Genomic DNA, 17,108 nt, shown 5'->3' with positions numbered 1-17,108 from the left:
CATCCTTCAAATGATGTGAGGGTCAGTCAGCTCACTGCCTTACATACTGGAGGAGTGTGAACGGCATTGTGGACAGGTAAGGCAAACTGAGCTTCAAGTCCTTGCTCAGCTAAGACGTTCTCTGGGCAGCCTTGGAATAATCACCATGCCTCAGCCTAACCTAACTTGCAGGGTTAATGATGAGGATACAATTGGGTAACCCAAAGTGTGCTGCCCTAAGTTCCTTGGAAGGACAGCAGATACAAATGTTAGACACATGGATTCCACAGACCACCTGAAAAGGAACAGTGTCACCATTTCTGGAAGACAGCATTAACTACTTTAGCCCGCCTTAGCGGAAAGGGCTGGCTAAAACAGGCTCTTCCGAAGCGTCACCTGCCATCACCCAATACAAGCAAATATGGCCTAGTTCTTACTTTCCCACAGTGCTTCAGGGCACAGCAAAGAGAATATCATTTTAAGGAAAGGAACCTCTCGTGCAAGCACTGAGTCATTACTGACTCTTGGAGGGACGCCAGCTTTCGCTGACATTTTCTTGGCAGGCCTTATAGCGGGGTGGTTTGCCGTTGCCTTCCCCGGCTGTTATTACCTTTCCCCCAGCTAGCTGAGTACTCATTTTGCCGACCTCGGGAGGATGGAAGGCTGAGTCGACCCGAGCCGGCTGCCTGAAACCAGCTTCCGCTGGGATCGAACTCAGGCCGTGGGGAGAGTTTCAGCTGCAGAAACGGCTGCTTTACTGCTCTGCGCCACACGTGGCTTCAATATCATTTTAACAGATATGGAAAGCAGCGTGTTGATTGCTTTACAAGTTTGAAACACGGGAGAAAAAAACCACTAACACAACTACAGCAGGAGCAGAAGCAACCCGCAAAGCGTGACCTTTTTACAATCCCATCTGAAACGAAGGATGCTGAAAGATCCCCCTCGTTACATTATTCAACGGATCTCTTAACACATTGTACCTTGCGCTAAATATTTGATGGCTGTGTCGCAGCAGAAGAAAACAGATGTCATGTAATCCACCCCGTCCATATCTGGTTCTCCGGGCCTGGGCTAGCCAACAAGCCACCGTACTCATGTGCGACGCGTGATTAGCGAGGCCACAATGAATGCAATGGTTTCAGATGCGCGTGTTTAAATTCGATAACAGCAAGTCTCCAAATCTGGAGTGGCAAATCTCTTTTCGCCTGAGGACTGGCGGAAGTGGGTAGTGATATAGGGAGGGATACAAATGTTTTAAATAAATAACAAATAAATAAATAGTGCCAGGGGAACAGAGTGTGGCCATATGGGGAACCTGGAGGGCAGATTGGGAGCCCAGCTACTCATTGACCCCGTTCAGACAACACGCTGAACCATGATGCTTAACCACAAAATGGTTAACGGAATGCTTAGTAGAGGGAAAAGAGGGGAAAAGCACCACGAAAAGGCTATTGCATTTATATCCCACCTTTTTCCTCCAAGGAACCCAAGGCGGCATACATAATCTTCCTCCTCTCCATTTCTATCCTCACAACAACAACCCTGTGAGGTAGGTTGGGCTGAGAGTCTGTGACTGGCCCAAAGTCACCTAGTGGGTTTCCATGGCCAAGTGGGGACTTGAACTCGGATCTCCCGACTCCCAGTCCAACACTTTAGCCGCTACGCCACACTGGTTCTCAAAAGAAATTGCTGATGGAGACAGAATGAACACAACTGCGGTCTTGTAAAAAATACCTGGAAGGTTTTAAATTTATAATTACTTCAAAAAGTAATTTATTTCGTTGTACAGCTCCTGACGAAGGATCTCCGGATCCAAAACGTTGTACAAGTTTGGTTGAAAGGTTTTTTTTTTTTGAACATTTTTATATTTCGGATAAAAATAAAGAAATTTCTTTTGACATTTCATAGCACCAGAGCTAGTAGCCTCTTTTTCTTATAACGGAATGCTTAACCATGGTTTGCGGTATCTGACACACGTTTCCCATAACCATCTGCCCCGTTAACCACAATGCCCTGGTTCAGACAACACGCTAAACCAAGCTGCTTAACCACAAAATTGTTAAGGGAATCTTTTAACCATTTTGTGGTTAAGCAGCATGGCTTAGCGTGTTGTCTGAACCAGGGCATTGTGGTTAGACTCACTAAGGAAAACTTAAACCACAAAAGGGTTAAAAATATTGTCTGCAAGCATTCTGCATGTGGTTAGCGTTAACCACAGCTGATCATGGTTAAGCTAACCACAAAGCCCAGTGTCATCTGAACCAGGCCAATGCCTATAGCAATTATGACTGGAGTTATAGGCTATTCCTCTCTATTCGGCCTTGGTTAGGCCTCATCTAGAGTATTGCATCCAGTTCTGGGCTCAACAATTCAAGAAGGACACAGACAAGCTGGAGCGTGTTCAGAGGAGGGCAACCAGGATGATCAGGGGTCTGGAAACAAAGCCCTATGAAGAGAGACTGAAAGAACTGGGCATGTTTAGCCTGGAGAAGAGAAGATTGAGGGGAGACATGAGAGCACTCTTCAAATACTTAAAAGGTCGTCACACAGAGGAGGGCCAGCATCTCTTCTCAATCCTCCCAGAGTGCAGGACACGGAATAACGGGCTCAAGTTAAAGGAAGCCAGATTCCAGCTGGACATCAGGAAAAACTTCCTGACTATTAGAGCAGTACGACAATGGAATCAGTTGCCTGGTGAAGTTGTGGGCTCTCCCACACTAGAGGCCTTCAAGAAGCAGCTGGACAACCATCTGTCAGGGATGCTTTAGGGTGGATTCCTGCATTGAGCAGGGGGTTGGACTGGATGGCCTTATAGGCCCCTTCCAACTCTGCTATTCTCTGATTCTATGAAAGGAAGGCTACCTCATTTATCCAATCCAGATGTTAACAGCCAATTTCTGGACTAGAAATTGAACTGCATTAGCTGGGGGTGGGGGAGAGAATCAGGAGCATGAACTCTGTCTAAGTCTCTGTGGAAAAACGCAAACATTCAGCCTTTCTCCCCAGGTATTTCGGTCTCTCTTGCCTTCCCACACCCCACCCAAATCACACTTTGCTCTGTCATGTGAAGCTGCTGAAAACGAGGTGTGATTTTTAACAGCCTTAAATTTAAAAAGTCTAATTCAGTAACCCAGCAACCTCTCTGGAGCATGAGTCTCTTTACATTTAGATCTACAGCTGGCCCAAAGGGGAGTATATATTTTAATTAAATCTACAACGTAAATTATGGCAACTGAGCAACAGTAGCTCATCTAGCAGCTGAGAAGATAAAAGAATTTAAAACATAGAAGGAACAAAATTTTAAGGCTTGGCAATCACCATGTCTCCCCTCCATCTTCTCTTCTCCAGGCTAAACCTGCCCAGTTCTTTCAGTCTCTCCTCCTAGGGCTTTGTTTCCAGACCCCTGATCATCCTGGTTGCCCTCCTCTGAACACGCTCCAGCTTGTCTGCGTCCTTCTTGAAGTGTGGAGCCCAGAACTGGACACAATACTCTAGTTGAGGCCTAACCAGGGCCGAATAGAGAGGAACCAGTACCTCACGCAATTTGGAACATATATGTCTATTAATGCAGCCCAAAACAGCATTTGCCTTTCTTGCAGCCATATCGCACTGTTGGTTCATATTCAGCTTGTGATCTACAACAATTCCGAGATCCTTCTCGTTTGTAGTGTTGCTGAGCCAAGTATCCCCCATCTCGTAACTGTGCATTTGGTTTCTATTTCCTAGATGTAGAATTTGGCATTTATCCCTATTAAATTTCATTCTGTTGTTTTCAGCCCATCGCTCCAGCCTATCAAGATCACTTTGAAGTTTATTTCTGTCTTCCAGGGTATTAAATAAATAGCTTGGGTGATCCTGAAGGCCGAAACATGTGTATGAAATGAACAAACCCATCACTCAAAAGGAAGGCAGCAATGATACCTGGCATCAGACCAAAAGATAATTCCAACAAACTGCATTAAGTCCACCCATAAGCCCTGTGCAGTGCAGAAGGAATCATCTGGTTTTGATTTGCTGAGATGGCCTAGTGTACTTGGGTGGGCCCCAGGGAGAAGGTTTCGCGCTGCCACAGACTGAGCTGCACAGAGCACAGAGAAGGAGGAGGCTTAAGGACCTAGAAAAAGAGGCCTGAGAAAGCAGCAAGGGGAAAAGGAAGCCATCCAGAGGGAGAGGAGGTTGCAATGGAAAGGAAAAGTGGAGTAGGGGAGAGAACAGGGGAAAATCTGAACGGTGCCCACAATATCTCTGGGAGGGGGCAGCGGAACAGACAAGTTACTCCTTTTTTGGCTGTAGACATTCCAGTGACACCTCCCCCTGGCATTTCTCTTTGCTCACTGCAATTAGGTCACAAGATTAAAGATGGGTGGTGACCAAGCCCCGAACAAGGAAGAAGTGATAAAAGGACTAAGTCCGGCCAAACTCTGCTAACCACACTTGGCTGTAAGCTACGCTCCGGCTTGCTGGCCACGATGGTGGATTAGCATAGATCTTTCACGCGCCACGATAAATTTTAGAGCAGCCAGGATGAAATTCAGCAGCACATGGCGCTTCTTGCAAGGCAATGTGCAAAAATGAGACGCATTTCCCAGAAAAAGAATTTGGAAAACAGCACGGAAGTTCCTAGGGAACCGAGTAGACAACTCTTGCCCGACAGATGTTTCAGACTACAACTCCCATCTGGTCCAAAACCACTGGCCATGCTTGCTGGGGCTTATAGCCCCAAAGAACTGTGGCTTTTAACTTAGAATGTGCATTGCTTCAGTCTTCTCCTTATCTTTTATGGCACAAGCGTGGAATTGCACAATGAGCTGGATGAGCAACACACTGTTGCAGTACAGAAATGTTAAGACTCATCAAATCCTCATTTGTGGCTAGAAATGGCTAACAAGCCCCTTCCAGAGGTTTCTCCAGGGACCAGTTTCCATAGCTAAAACTCATCGAGGAAGCAGCTTTGCCTCCAGGAATCAATTCTTCAATCCCCACAAACACACACACAAGACTGAGGATGAAGCACATGGGTGGCGCGGCACTGTGAGAACTGCAGCGTCATATCTGGGAGTCATTTAAAAGCTCTCCCCTGGTGTCCCTTCCAGTGATATTACTCTCAATGCCAGCAAATCTCTACCTCACAGCATCACTTCCTTCGAGAGGTGCCACTTCTTCCCATTTCACTCCGGCACGTCACGAGACAGGCTTCATGCACGTAAGGGCACACTGTTGCACCCAAAGGAATAGCCTCGCTTGAAACAGTGCTGGTGCCAGGTCTGACGCAATAGAAAGCCACAGGGCACCACATGACAGCATCACAGGAGCACCCATTTCTATACTAATGGAAGGAAACGCTCCCACAAACCTTGAACGAGGCAGGGCTCTAGTAAGTGTACAACCATTTTCCGGTAGCTTGACAAAGGCAATCCTATCTCAAAGAGACAGTAAAGTGGGACAGCCCATGGTTTCCCCAAACGTCAATCACAAGGTCTTACAACAGTAGCGCCCAAGCTATGTGCAGGGCACAAATGTTGTACCACTATAGATCAGCTAGAGCAGTAGTTGGGAATCTCTTTCACAGCCTGAGGGCCAAATTAAATTTTGGAGTAGCTCCCTGAGGCCACATTCCCAACGGGTGGGGGCAAAGGGGTTAAGCCAAAGGTAAAAGGCATGGTCCCCCATAAACACACAAAATAGAACAGTTAGCATGATAAACTTAGCTGCTGCCCCTGATCTGCAATACGGAGAAGGCTTACCTTACAGGGCTGTTGTAAAGATTATAGAGCTAATGTATTGGAAAGCTGCTTTAAATACATGAAACAAACTATATGCATGGTGATTAAATCTCACCTCAGCCATGAATTCAGTGGCCTGCGCTTCGTTCGTAATGACAACCCATGGGTTGTTCAAGATATGGGTTGTCAGGGCCAAGCATGAGCCTGTGGGCTGCCTGCTCTCTGCTTCTGCTTCACATCCGCATTCCAACTCAACCCAGGAATGCCCTGCTCCTGGGTTGTTAGCTGCGATGTCCAAACTTGGCCCTTGGGTTTGCTGAAGATTAAACAACCTAGAGTTTGAACCCATTTTGTGGGGGCTTGTTTTTAAAACTCTGGGTTGCTAAATCCTCACTTGCTCCCACATGGGATTATGTGCGAAACAGGTCAATAAGGCTGCAATCTATGGCAGGGTGGATTTGATTTAATTTAATTTAATCACAATTTAAATTACTATTCAGATAGACTCGATTTAATCATGTGACTCCTCCCCCCCAAAAGTGCACTCTATTCATTGAATTTTTTGAAACTTAGCACTTAAGAGGTAAGGGGTTGATTCTGTGTACACAGATTTGCAAAGGAACAATGGGATTGTGATCAACGCAGACACAAATTCACAGTTTTGAGAGCTGTAAAACCAAGCAGCTGTGATAATATCTTCTAGATAGAAAAATTGCCCAATAATCTTACAGAAACCTCTGGAAGAGCATGACCTTGTGAATGGATGAATGGAATTCATTTACCCAGAAATTTAAAAATTGCATGAATATTCAGCCTCATGCGACATAATTAAAAACTAATCCTTATTTCATGATGAATAACCTTTGGACTATAATGTATCTAAAATAGAACACAGACAAGGATTACAGCAAGACAATGCGTATGGAAAGAATACCTGCCATTAAATATAACACCAAACACATATATAATGCACTAAAACATCTGAAGTGATACACATGCACAGGTAGTCATCATTATCAGGATGACACCATAGTCTGATCACACCCACAAGTAACATCCTCCCCAACTCCAATCTTGGCCTCATCCTGCCCTGAACTTGCAATACGATAGATTATTATGGGCTTTCAACCATTGCTTATATATCCTTTTTATTACTTTTTGTACGTTATTGAACTAATTATATTTACATTTCATAGTTCAGCAAGATAATAATATTGTAAGCGGCCTGGAGGCTTTGTGAATGTGGGTTAGAAATGTTATAAATTAAATTAGGGTGTGTGTTGAATAATAGTACAAGCCTTCCTTACAGGGTTGAGGTAACAATAACGAAGTAACAAGTACATTAAAAATAGAATCATAGAATCGTAGAGTTGGACGGGGCCTTTAAGGCCATTGGGTCCAACCCCCTGCTCAATGCAGGAATCCACCTTAAAGCATCCCTGACAGATGGCTGTCCAGCTGCCTCTTGAAGGCCTCTAGTGTGGGAGAGCCCACAACCTCCCTAGGTAACTGGTTCCATTGTCATACTGCTCTAACAGTCAGGAAGTTTTTCCTGATGTCCAGCAGGAATCTGACTTCCTGTAACTTCAGCCCGTTATTCCGTGTCCTGCACTCTGGGATGATCGAGAATACTACTTGGATATTATACTTAAGCATAATACTACTTATTTGAGAGCCCCTCACACTACTCATCATTAATGACTGCTTCCACGTCCCACAGGTAGACCTTCCCTTGCCCCATTCTCTCTCTGCTTCATTCCTCAGTTTGTAAGAGAGGGTCTGCATATATTTTTAATTTATATTTTTTTATTTTTGGTAGAAATAGTACAGATAAACACAACTCCCTGACTACCCCCACTCCCCGATGAGAGTACCACTGGAAAATATAGATAGCACGGACAAAACAAAGTTTACAGTGTCAAAGAACTCTCCTTCCAGTTAAATAAAAGTTGTGTTCCAGAGATCCCCATGCCCATTTGTAACCTCATAAGAAATAAAAGTAAACCAAGTTTTATAAAAACTGTTGGAGTTGTTTCTTCGGTTCTGGGTTTCATTTGTTAATTTGTCCGTGAAGTCCCAAAGCTGTGGCAGCCAGATTTAAAATAAGTCTCCATCCAGGGATGTCCAACATGTGGCTATAGCGAGTCCTGCCTGCATCTGCATATATTACCCAACATGCACCCACCTTTCCCATCAGGGTGGATAAAAATCAGTGGTTTATAAAATGCTTTTTGACGAAAAATCTATCTAAAGATAGTTTTCTATTTAAGATACATTATGATCCAAAGGTTATTCATCATGAAATAAGGATTCTTTTTTAATTACGTAGCATGAGGCTGTATATTCATGCGATGTTTAAATTTCTGGGTAAATGAATTCCATTCACAATGTCATGCTCTTCCAGAGGTTTACGTAAGATTATTGGGCAATTTTTCTATCTAGAAGATATGATCACAGCTACTTGGTTTTACAGCTCTCAAAACTGTGAATTTGTGCCTGCGTTGATCACAATCCCATTGTTCCTTTGCAAATCTGTGTACACAGAATCAACCCGCTTTACCTCTTAAGTGCTAAGTTTCAAAAAATTCAATGAATAGAATGCACTTTTGTGTGTGTGTGGGGAGGGGGAAAGTCACAGGATTAAATTGAGTCTTTCTAAGTAGTGATTTAATTGATGATTTAAATCAAATTGATTTAAATCAAATCCACCCTGTTTCCCATCCACCCAACCTGAGCCCAAGTCACAAGGACTTTAAGTCATCACCTCTTTTCTCCAAGACACAACAACAAAAGACTGATGGAACAGGGTATATTTAGCCTTGAGAAGATGGGGGAGAGAGAGATGATGTCACACAGAAAAGGGTTGCAACCTATTCTCTATCCTGAGACTGAAGGACACAGCGGGCAGAACCCAATGGGCACGCTTACATCCCAGTGAATTCCCTTGCACGAGTGGTGGATCTCTCCAATCTCGTTGAGCAAACAGTGCCCAATGCCTCCACAGCCTAGATTCGGTGCTTCCTAGAAGAAGCCCTGAAACAAACGGACACACGTGTTTCTCAACCGGGACGGGTTGGTGGAGTGCCACCGACTTGCCCCGTTCGAGAAACAAGCATTTTTGCTTGTTTCCAGTCGCCCCTGGAAGGGCTAAATGTTCATTCCACAACTCTATGGTGCCTATGGACAGGAATGGGCGAGGTGCAAGGGAATCACCACCAGTGTGGTGTAGTGGCTAGAGTGTTGGACTGGAAATCGGGAGATCCGGGTTCTAGTCCCCATTCGGCCATGGATGCTCACTGGGTGACATTGGGCCAGTCACAGACTCTCAGCCCAACCTACCTCACAGGGTTGTTGTTGTGAGGATAACATGGAGAGGAGGAGGATGGGTCATTTGAAGATTATTTAACCCTCGAACAAGTCATGTTGCCTGGGTTTGGACAACACAATAAGCCATGGGCGGTGAATATGCAAATTGTGCCCAGCATGCATCATGGCTCTCAACAAGTCACTGTGGCTTGTTTTGATCATGCAAACCGGGTCAGCATGAGTTCTGTCACTCTTCCACCAGGCATGGAAGAGGGGCTTTCTCTCCTCTAGTAGCACACTTAGGTTTCTATGCCAAGCGCTCCATCTCTCTGCCACCAGCTTGCTCACATGCCTGCATGTAGCTCCATGCAATTCCTGGTCCCCTACGGCTCCTAGCTGGTTAAATACAAGGCTGGTCTTATCTTCAAAGGCAGCACAGAAATATATTAACGTATTTAACGATTACAACAATAACGATGTTTGCAGCCTTTTACCAAGTTAGTATAGATGTCAAAACTATATCTGATATAGAACACACGTATTTATAAGTGCTGAAAGTAAATGCATAAATAATGATGTGGCCATTAATATAATATACCTCTTAATGATACCAAGCTCCTTATAAAGAGCTGATATATTATCTATTTATTTAAAACATTTGTATCCCGCCCTATATCATTAGGATCTCAGGGCAAGTGTATAGTGGCTAAAAGTCTGAGCTGCAAATAAGGAAGTCCTCGGTTCAAATATTACCTCTCCCATGCACGAATTCACCACAGATAGCCTTAAGCAAGCCACTTTCTCCTAGCCTCAGTTCCCCATCTGCAACGAGGGATAATAATTTGCCCTGCTTGGTTGTTGTAAAGATCACAGCTAGAGGATGCATAGGAAGCCCTTGGAACATTTGAAAGCTCTATCCTTTATCAATAAAGCATTTCACCCTGCTTTTTCATAAAAAAGGAGGGTGAGATAAGAGAGGAGTTTACAAAGATCAGTAGTAAGACAGTCTTCTGCTCTCAGACTTACAGTCAAAATGACATGATGCAAAAGGCAAAGAGGGTTGGAACTGAGGAGGGGAAAAAACTTAGGCAGTAGTTTCTAATATGCTTCAAGATGAATAGCTTCTAGTACTATCAATCGAAAAAACGTTGTACAGATACTCCACTTTCCCCCTCCTCAACAATTTTTTAATGACAACAAAGAAGAACTGAAACCAATGGGAGGACTACAAATGGAAAACACTTGGCGTGCAGCCATTTTAAATATTCAACTCCCGACTGCTGCTTGTGGTGCTGTGTGGACCCGGGGATCGTGGGTTATGCGAGGGTTAAACAACCCTCACGTGACCCACGGTCTGTTGTTGGGTTAGGTGATGGTTGCTCAACCCTCACACAACCCACAGCCACCAGTTTCGCACAACAAGCTGCAGCTGAGCACCGAACAGGCAAATCCAATTTGGCATGCACTCATTTATTGTGCAAAACTGTTCACTGAAAGTCTGCCAGCAAGACAGGTGGTCGTACAATAAATAGCTTGTCTGGAAACACCCATGGTTACAAAGTTTTTATAAAACTGACTTCCCGAACCAGGTGCCTTTCAGATGTGTTGGACTACGCCTCCCATTATTCTCAGCTAGCACTGTCTGCTAGCCATAGCTCAACACAGCTGCAGGGCATCAAGTCGTGGTTAAAGTGCCAGACTGGGGAATCCGCGTTCTAGTCCCTACTGGGCCATGGAAACCCACTGGGAGACTCTGGGCCAGTCACAGACTCTCAGCCCAACCCACCTCACAGCGTTGTTGCTGTGAGGATAAAATGGAGAGGAGGATTATGTCCGGGCCGATTCAAAGTGCTGATATTAACATTTAAAGCCCTAAACGGCTTGGAGCCAGGCTATCTGAAAGAAGGCCTCCTCCCATATGAACCTGCCCGGACCCTAAGGTCATCCTCAGGGTCCTTCTCCGCGAGCCCCTGCCAAAGGAAGGGAGGCAGGTGGCTACCAGGAGCAGGGCCTTCTCTGCTGTGGTACCCTGGTTGTGGAATGAGCTCCCTAAAGAGGTTTGCTTGGCCCCTACATTACATGCTTTTAGACGCCAGGTGAAGACCTTTCGATTCTCCCAGCATTTTAACTGTCTATAAATAAATTTTAACTTGGTGTTTTAAATTTGTAATTTTGCATTGCTGCTGTTTTTATCGGGTTGAGCTTTTATATTGTATTTTATAGTATGGTTATATACTGTTGTTTTATACTTTGGTTTTAATTTTTGTGAACCGCCCAGAGAGCTCCGGCTATTGGGCGGTATAGAAATGTAATAAATTAATAAATAAAATAAATGTACACCGCCTTGGGCTCCTTATAGGAAAAAAGGCGGGCTATAAATGCAACAATAATGGGAGTCGTAGTCCAAGGAGGCTGAGCTGGGGGGAGGCAGGCTGTGTTTAAGAAGTTCTGGTGGGATCCTGACGGTCCCCATCCAGGCCAAGGGCTTCAGCACCGCTGCCATGACACCTCTCACCCAACAACCCTACCTCGCAGGGTTGTTGTTGTGAGGTTAAAATGCAGAGGAGGATTATGCACGCCGCCTTGGGCTCCTTAGAGGAAAAAAGGCGGGCTATAAATGCAACAATAATGGGGTTATAGTCCAAGGAGGCAGAGCTGGAGGGAGGCAGGCTGTGTTTAAGAAGTTCTGGCGGGGTTCTGATGGTCCCCACTGCTGAAGACCTAATGCCCCACCTACCAACCCTACCTCGCAGGGTTGTTGTTGTGAGGATAACATGGAGAGCAGGAGGATTATGTATGCCACCTTGGGCTCCTTGGAGGAAAAAAGGCGGGCTATAAATGCAACAATAATGGGAGTTGTAGTCCAAGGAGGCAGAGCTGGGGGGAGACAGAGCTGGGGGAGACAGGCTGTGTTTAAAATGTTCTGGCGGGATCCTGAGGGTCCCCATCCAGCCCAAGGGCTTCAGCACTGCTGACGACCTAATGCCCCACCTACCAACCCTACCTCGCAGGGTTGTTGTTGTGAGGATAACATGGAGAGGAGGAGGATTATGTACGCTGCCTTGTGCTCCTTATAGGAAACTAATGGGGGTTGTAGTCCAAGGAGGCAGAGCTGGGGGAGACAGGCTGTATTTAGGAAGTTCTGGCGGGGTCCTGAGGGTCCCCATCCAGGCCAAGGTTCAGCACCGCTGTCGACGTGACACCTCTCACCCACCAACCCTACCTCGCAGGGTTGTTGTTGTGAGGGTAAAATGCAGAGGAGGATTATGCACGCCGCCTTGGGCTCCTTGGTGGAAAAAAGGCGGGCTATAAATGCAAATGCAACAGTAATGGGGGTTGTAGTCCAAGGAGGCAGAGCTGGGGGGGGGGAAGCTGTGTTTAAGAAGTTCTGGCGGGGTCCTGAGGGTCCCCGTCCAGGCCAAGGGCTTCAGCAGGGCTGCCGACGTGACGGTTCCCCCTCCCGGGCGCCCCAGCCACCCAGCCAGCCACCCAGCCACCTTTCCCCTTCCCTCACCTCATCTTCCTTGTGGTTGCGGATGCCCCGCACCAGGTCCTGCAGGTTCTTGTCAAACATGCGGTCGATGCTGCCTTTGACCATCTTCAGCGCCATGGTGGAGGGAGGGAGAGGAGGAGACGCCGCCGGGGGAGGGGGGCACACACCGAGAAAGACCCCAGCAGAGACAGGCCCCAGAGAAGGGGAAGCGACGCTCCGGGGAAGGAAGGAGAGAAGGGAGGAGGGAGAGAGGCCGGGACGGAGGAGGAGGAGGAGGGGGAAGGCGGGAGCTCACATCCCTCACACGCCGCCGCCGCTCTCGCCTGCCTGCCCCGCCGGCGCTCCTCTGAGGTAAAAGCCGGAGTGGCCGACAAAATGGCGGACAGTCAGCTGAGAGGATTCGTGGGGCCACGCCCCCGTCCCCTCCTCGCGCGCCTCCGTCATCACGTACGCACCCACGTCCACGACCCGGCGCGCTCCGATTGGGCGAACTCCGACCCGTGGGAAACAGGTTTAGGCTGGGGCCATAGAGAGGGGAAGGAAAGAGCGGGAGGAAGGGGTGTCGTCACGTCCGGTTGCCTTTCTCCTGCGTCCTTCGCACCTCCCCCGATCTCGACGGCTCAATGGTTTCTTTTCCCATTGGACGCCGAGGAGGGATTCCTATACGTCACTTAGGCCCCGCCCTCAACGCCTTGGTTCCAGCGCTGTAGCTCCGCCCGGCTCGGGTGACGAAGAGCTCTGTGCAACCTGAAAGACTCAAAGGCTACTAATTTAAAAAATAGTAGACTTTCATTTCATTATTATTATTATTATTATTGTTGTTATTATTATTATTATTATTATTATTAGTATTAGTATTAGTATTATTATTATTATCCTGATGGTTAATAATATAATATTATTAATATTATATTATTATCATTATTATTATTATTATTCTGATGGTTAATAATATAATATTATTAATATTGTTATTATTATTATTATCATCAAGGCAGCATCACAAAATTTAAAACATATACATTAAGGTGCCACAAGACTCTTCATGATTTTATGCCAACAGCCAGACCTGTAAAGGGACTTGTGCGTCTTGTGTTATGGTTGTCTTTCTTGTCAGGTTTTTAATTCTTTATTAGGATAATAATAATAATTATTTATTTCATAGAATCATAGAATAGCAGAGTTGGAAGGGGCCTATAAGGTCATCAAGTCCAACCCCCTGCTCAATGCAGGAATCCACCCTAAAGCATCCCTGACAGGTGGTCATCCAGCTGCCTCTTGAAGGACTCTAGTGCGGGAGAGCCCACAACCTCCCTAGGTCACTGGTTCCATTGTCGTACTGCTCTAACAGTCAGGAAGTTTTTCCTGATGTCCAAATGGAATCTGGCTTCCCTTAACTTGAGCCCGTTATTCTGTGTCCTGCACTCTGGGATGACCGAGAAGAGATCCTGGCCCTCCTCTGTGTGACAACCTTTTAAGTATTGGATCGAGGCAGAGAACAACAGCAAGCATAAAATACATAAAATACTGATTAAAAACATAGTATACACTGTTAAAAACATCCTAAAAGCATCCTAAAAGTTGGTTTTATATTGTATTTATATATACACACATTTTAGTGTGAATGGTTTAGATAGGGTGACCCTATGAAAAGGAGGACAGGACTCCTGTATCTTTAACAGTTGCATAGTAAAGGGAATTTAAGCAGGTGTCATTTGTATATATGGAGAACCTGGTGAAATTCCCTCTTCATCTCAGCAGTTAAAGCTGCAGGAGCTATACTAGAGTGACCAGATTTAAAAGAGGGCAGCTTTAACAGTTGTGATGAAGAGGGAATTTCACCAGGTGCGACATATATAAAAATGACACCTGCTGAAATTTCCTTTTCAATACAACTGTTAAAGATACAGGAGCCCTGTCCTCCTTTTCAAAGGGTCACCCTAGAGATGTCATTACATTAAGGGGGTACAGAAGTTTTATAAATATATAAATAAACAAATTGTTCCGTGAAATGCCTTGCAAAATTAGTCTTTATAGAAATGCTATGAGATCGCAGAATATGTTACCTGCTGCTTTTGTGATATGTTATTTTAGCAGCCTTCCCCAATTTTGGGCCCTCCAGCTGGATTGCACAGCAACTCCCAGCAAAGGGCACCAGGTTTTAGCAACCTTTCAGTTTTTTATGCGTAAGCTTTTATTGCTGCTTTCATTTTTTAATGGTTTTTGTTTTACGCTTTTATATTTTAATGGATTTTTTTCACATTTTTATTGTTGCATTGAGTACTTTTGGTGGGAAACTGGAATAAAAATGATGTTTAGGACTGAAGCCATGGAGGGGCCCTTGCAGAACGATCCTATGGGTATTTAGGCAGAAGCGTCACAGAAACTTCTTCTCAGGTCACGTGTGTATAAAATGGCAGGCTTAGATTGCACCCTATGCAAACTTCGCGCTGAACAAAGTTGGACTTCTGAGTTAATAATCCATTTTAAATAACAGCGTACCACAGTTTTAGGCCGACCCACTTCCCACTGGCCCCACCCCCTTTCCTCCAACCAGGATTTGTTTGGCGTGTTACCCACGCAGCATCAGTGGAGGCTGGTGCCTCCGGTTTCAGTGGGGCTGTGAGTCTATTCTGAGTTTCAGTCACAACAGCCAGAACTCTAAAAAGTGCTGTCCAAGGCGCTTAACCTCTATTGGGGAGAGGGTTCAGCACCTTGGATAGCTTCTTTAGACTTCTGGCTGGTTCTGACTGAAACCCACAATGCATTCACAGCCCCATGGCTATCGGAGGCACTAGCTCCACTGCTCAGGGTAGGTTACAATATATTTAAAACCGAATCCAGAAAGTTAATATGGGGAAGCCTGCTAGGATAAAATACTCTCAAGAAAGTGATCTGAATGTTTTCCCTCGACAGCTCAGAACAACCTTTCCCAACTTAGTTGGCCCTGGTTAGGCCTCATCTGGAGTATTGCATCCAGTTCTGGGCTCCACAATTCAAGAAGGACGCAGACAAGCTGGAGTGTGTTCAGAGGAGGGCAACCAGGATGATCAGGGGTCTGGAAACAAAGCCCTATGAAGAGAGACTGAAAGAACTGGGCATGTTTAGCCTGGAGAAGAGAAGATTGAGGGGAGACATGATAGCACTCTTCAAATACTTTAAAGGTTGTCACACAGAGGAGGGCCAGGATCTCTTCTCAATCCTCCCATAGTGCAGGACACGGAATAACGGGCTTAAGTTACAGGAAGACAGATTCCGGCTGGACATCAGGAAAAACTTCCTGACTGTTAGAGCAGTACGACAATGGAACCAGTGATCTAGGGAGGTTGGGGGCTCTCCCACACTAGATGCCTTCAAGAGGCAGCTGGACAACCATCTGTCAGGGATGCTTTAGGGTGGATTCCTGCATTGAGCAGGGGGTTGGACTCTATGGCCTTATAGGCCCCTTCCAACTCTACTATTCTATGATTCTATGATTCTATAACCTCTTGCCATGCAGATGCCTTGGACTACAAAACCAAGGCATGCATGCTGACTGGGGATGGTAGGTGCCGGAGTCAAGCACACCTGGAAGATGCGGGGCGACTGTCTTACAAAATCGCCAGTCTTTGCAATTTGGAGTTTGCACCACTGGAGGGCAGTCCAAAGCAACCTTACGTTAAAAAGGAAAAGGGGTGTATTTGGAACACCCAAAGGCAGATCACACATTATGTATTTTTTAAGTGCAAGCCGAAGACAGTGTTTCCGCATGTTCTTGACTCATAATGGGTGGCGTGCCTTTGATCTTGAAAAGCATTCCTATCGTAGTATATAAATATAAGACTCGCCCATCCCCAGGAAAGAATGTTTGGAACTCTGGGGCATGTTCAGTTCTCACTGGGCTGCAGACATTTCCCCCTAAATATTTTTGGGACTTCTGCAAACCTTTGTGTTTCCCCCAAATCTGCGGATACCTACTTCTTGTGCTGGGTGCTGCTGTTTGGGCTGCAAAAGGACAGGCACTCAGAGACTGGAGATTGGTGTTAACATATAGGGCGAAGTAGGGTGACCATATTTGGGAAACCAAAAAAGAGGACACCTAGTGTGTGTGTGGGGGAAGCAGCTTTCTGAGTCCTGCAGAAAGTACGTTATTCCCCCGCCACCTTAAAGAACCCGATTGGAGTGGAGGAGGGGAAAGGATTTCATTCTGCACCACCACCATCCACTCCAATTGGGGCCTTTTCTATAATGTCCACGAATGACCCACTTTCCCCTTTAAGACCTCAATTGGAGCTTGGGGTGGGGGAATGATGTGCCTCAAGAAAGCATGTCACTCCCTCCTGCCATGCTAATAGCAGCCTTAAAGGGGAAGGTGTGTCATTCCAGGACATTATTGAAAATTATAAAAAATCCGCCCTGACACCATGGAAAGAACAAAAACCAGGACAAATCCGGGGAAATCCTGACTGTTGGTCACCCTATTAAAAGCCACTGAAAATATTAAGATCTTTTCCTCTGTCTGAGCTCAGTTAAAGAGATCTGCCGTGGGAGTTGCCACCTCTCCGCCTCCAGAGCTGCTCTAGCGCTTTTAACAGCTGTGCAACCGGCACAAATCCTACAAGAGA

At 45.8% G+C, this 17,108-nt stretch overlaps 1 protein-coding gene across 1 annotated transcript in view; it reads right to left on the bottom strand.

Annotated features, from left to right (window-relative positions):
* Window positions 1-12,664, bottom strand: part of AP3D1 (adaptor related protein complex 3 subunit delta 1) — a 78,952-nt gene extending 66,288 nt beyond the window's left edge. The window contains exon 1 of the mRNA XM_063146987.1: window positions 12,526-12,664. Within this exon, the coding sequence (XP_063003057.1) occupies window positions 12,526-12,621 (96 nt within the window). The 5' untranslated portion in view covers window positions 12,622-12,664. The remainder of the gene's footprint in view (window positions 1-12,525) is intronic.
* Window positions 12,665-17,108: the final 4,444 nt, after the last annotated feature.

This window comes from Elgaria multicarinata, chromosome 23 (genome assembly GCF_023053635.1).
Source record: "Elgaria multicarinata webbii isolate HBS135686 ecotype San Diego chromosome 23, rElgMul1.1.pri, whole genome shotgun sequence".
NCBI lineage: Eukaryota > Metazoa > Chordata > Lepidosauria > Squamata > Anguidae > Elgaria > Elgaria multicarinata.
This window is presented reverse-complemented; position numbering and strand designations above follow the sequence as displayed.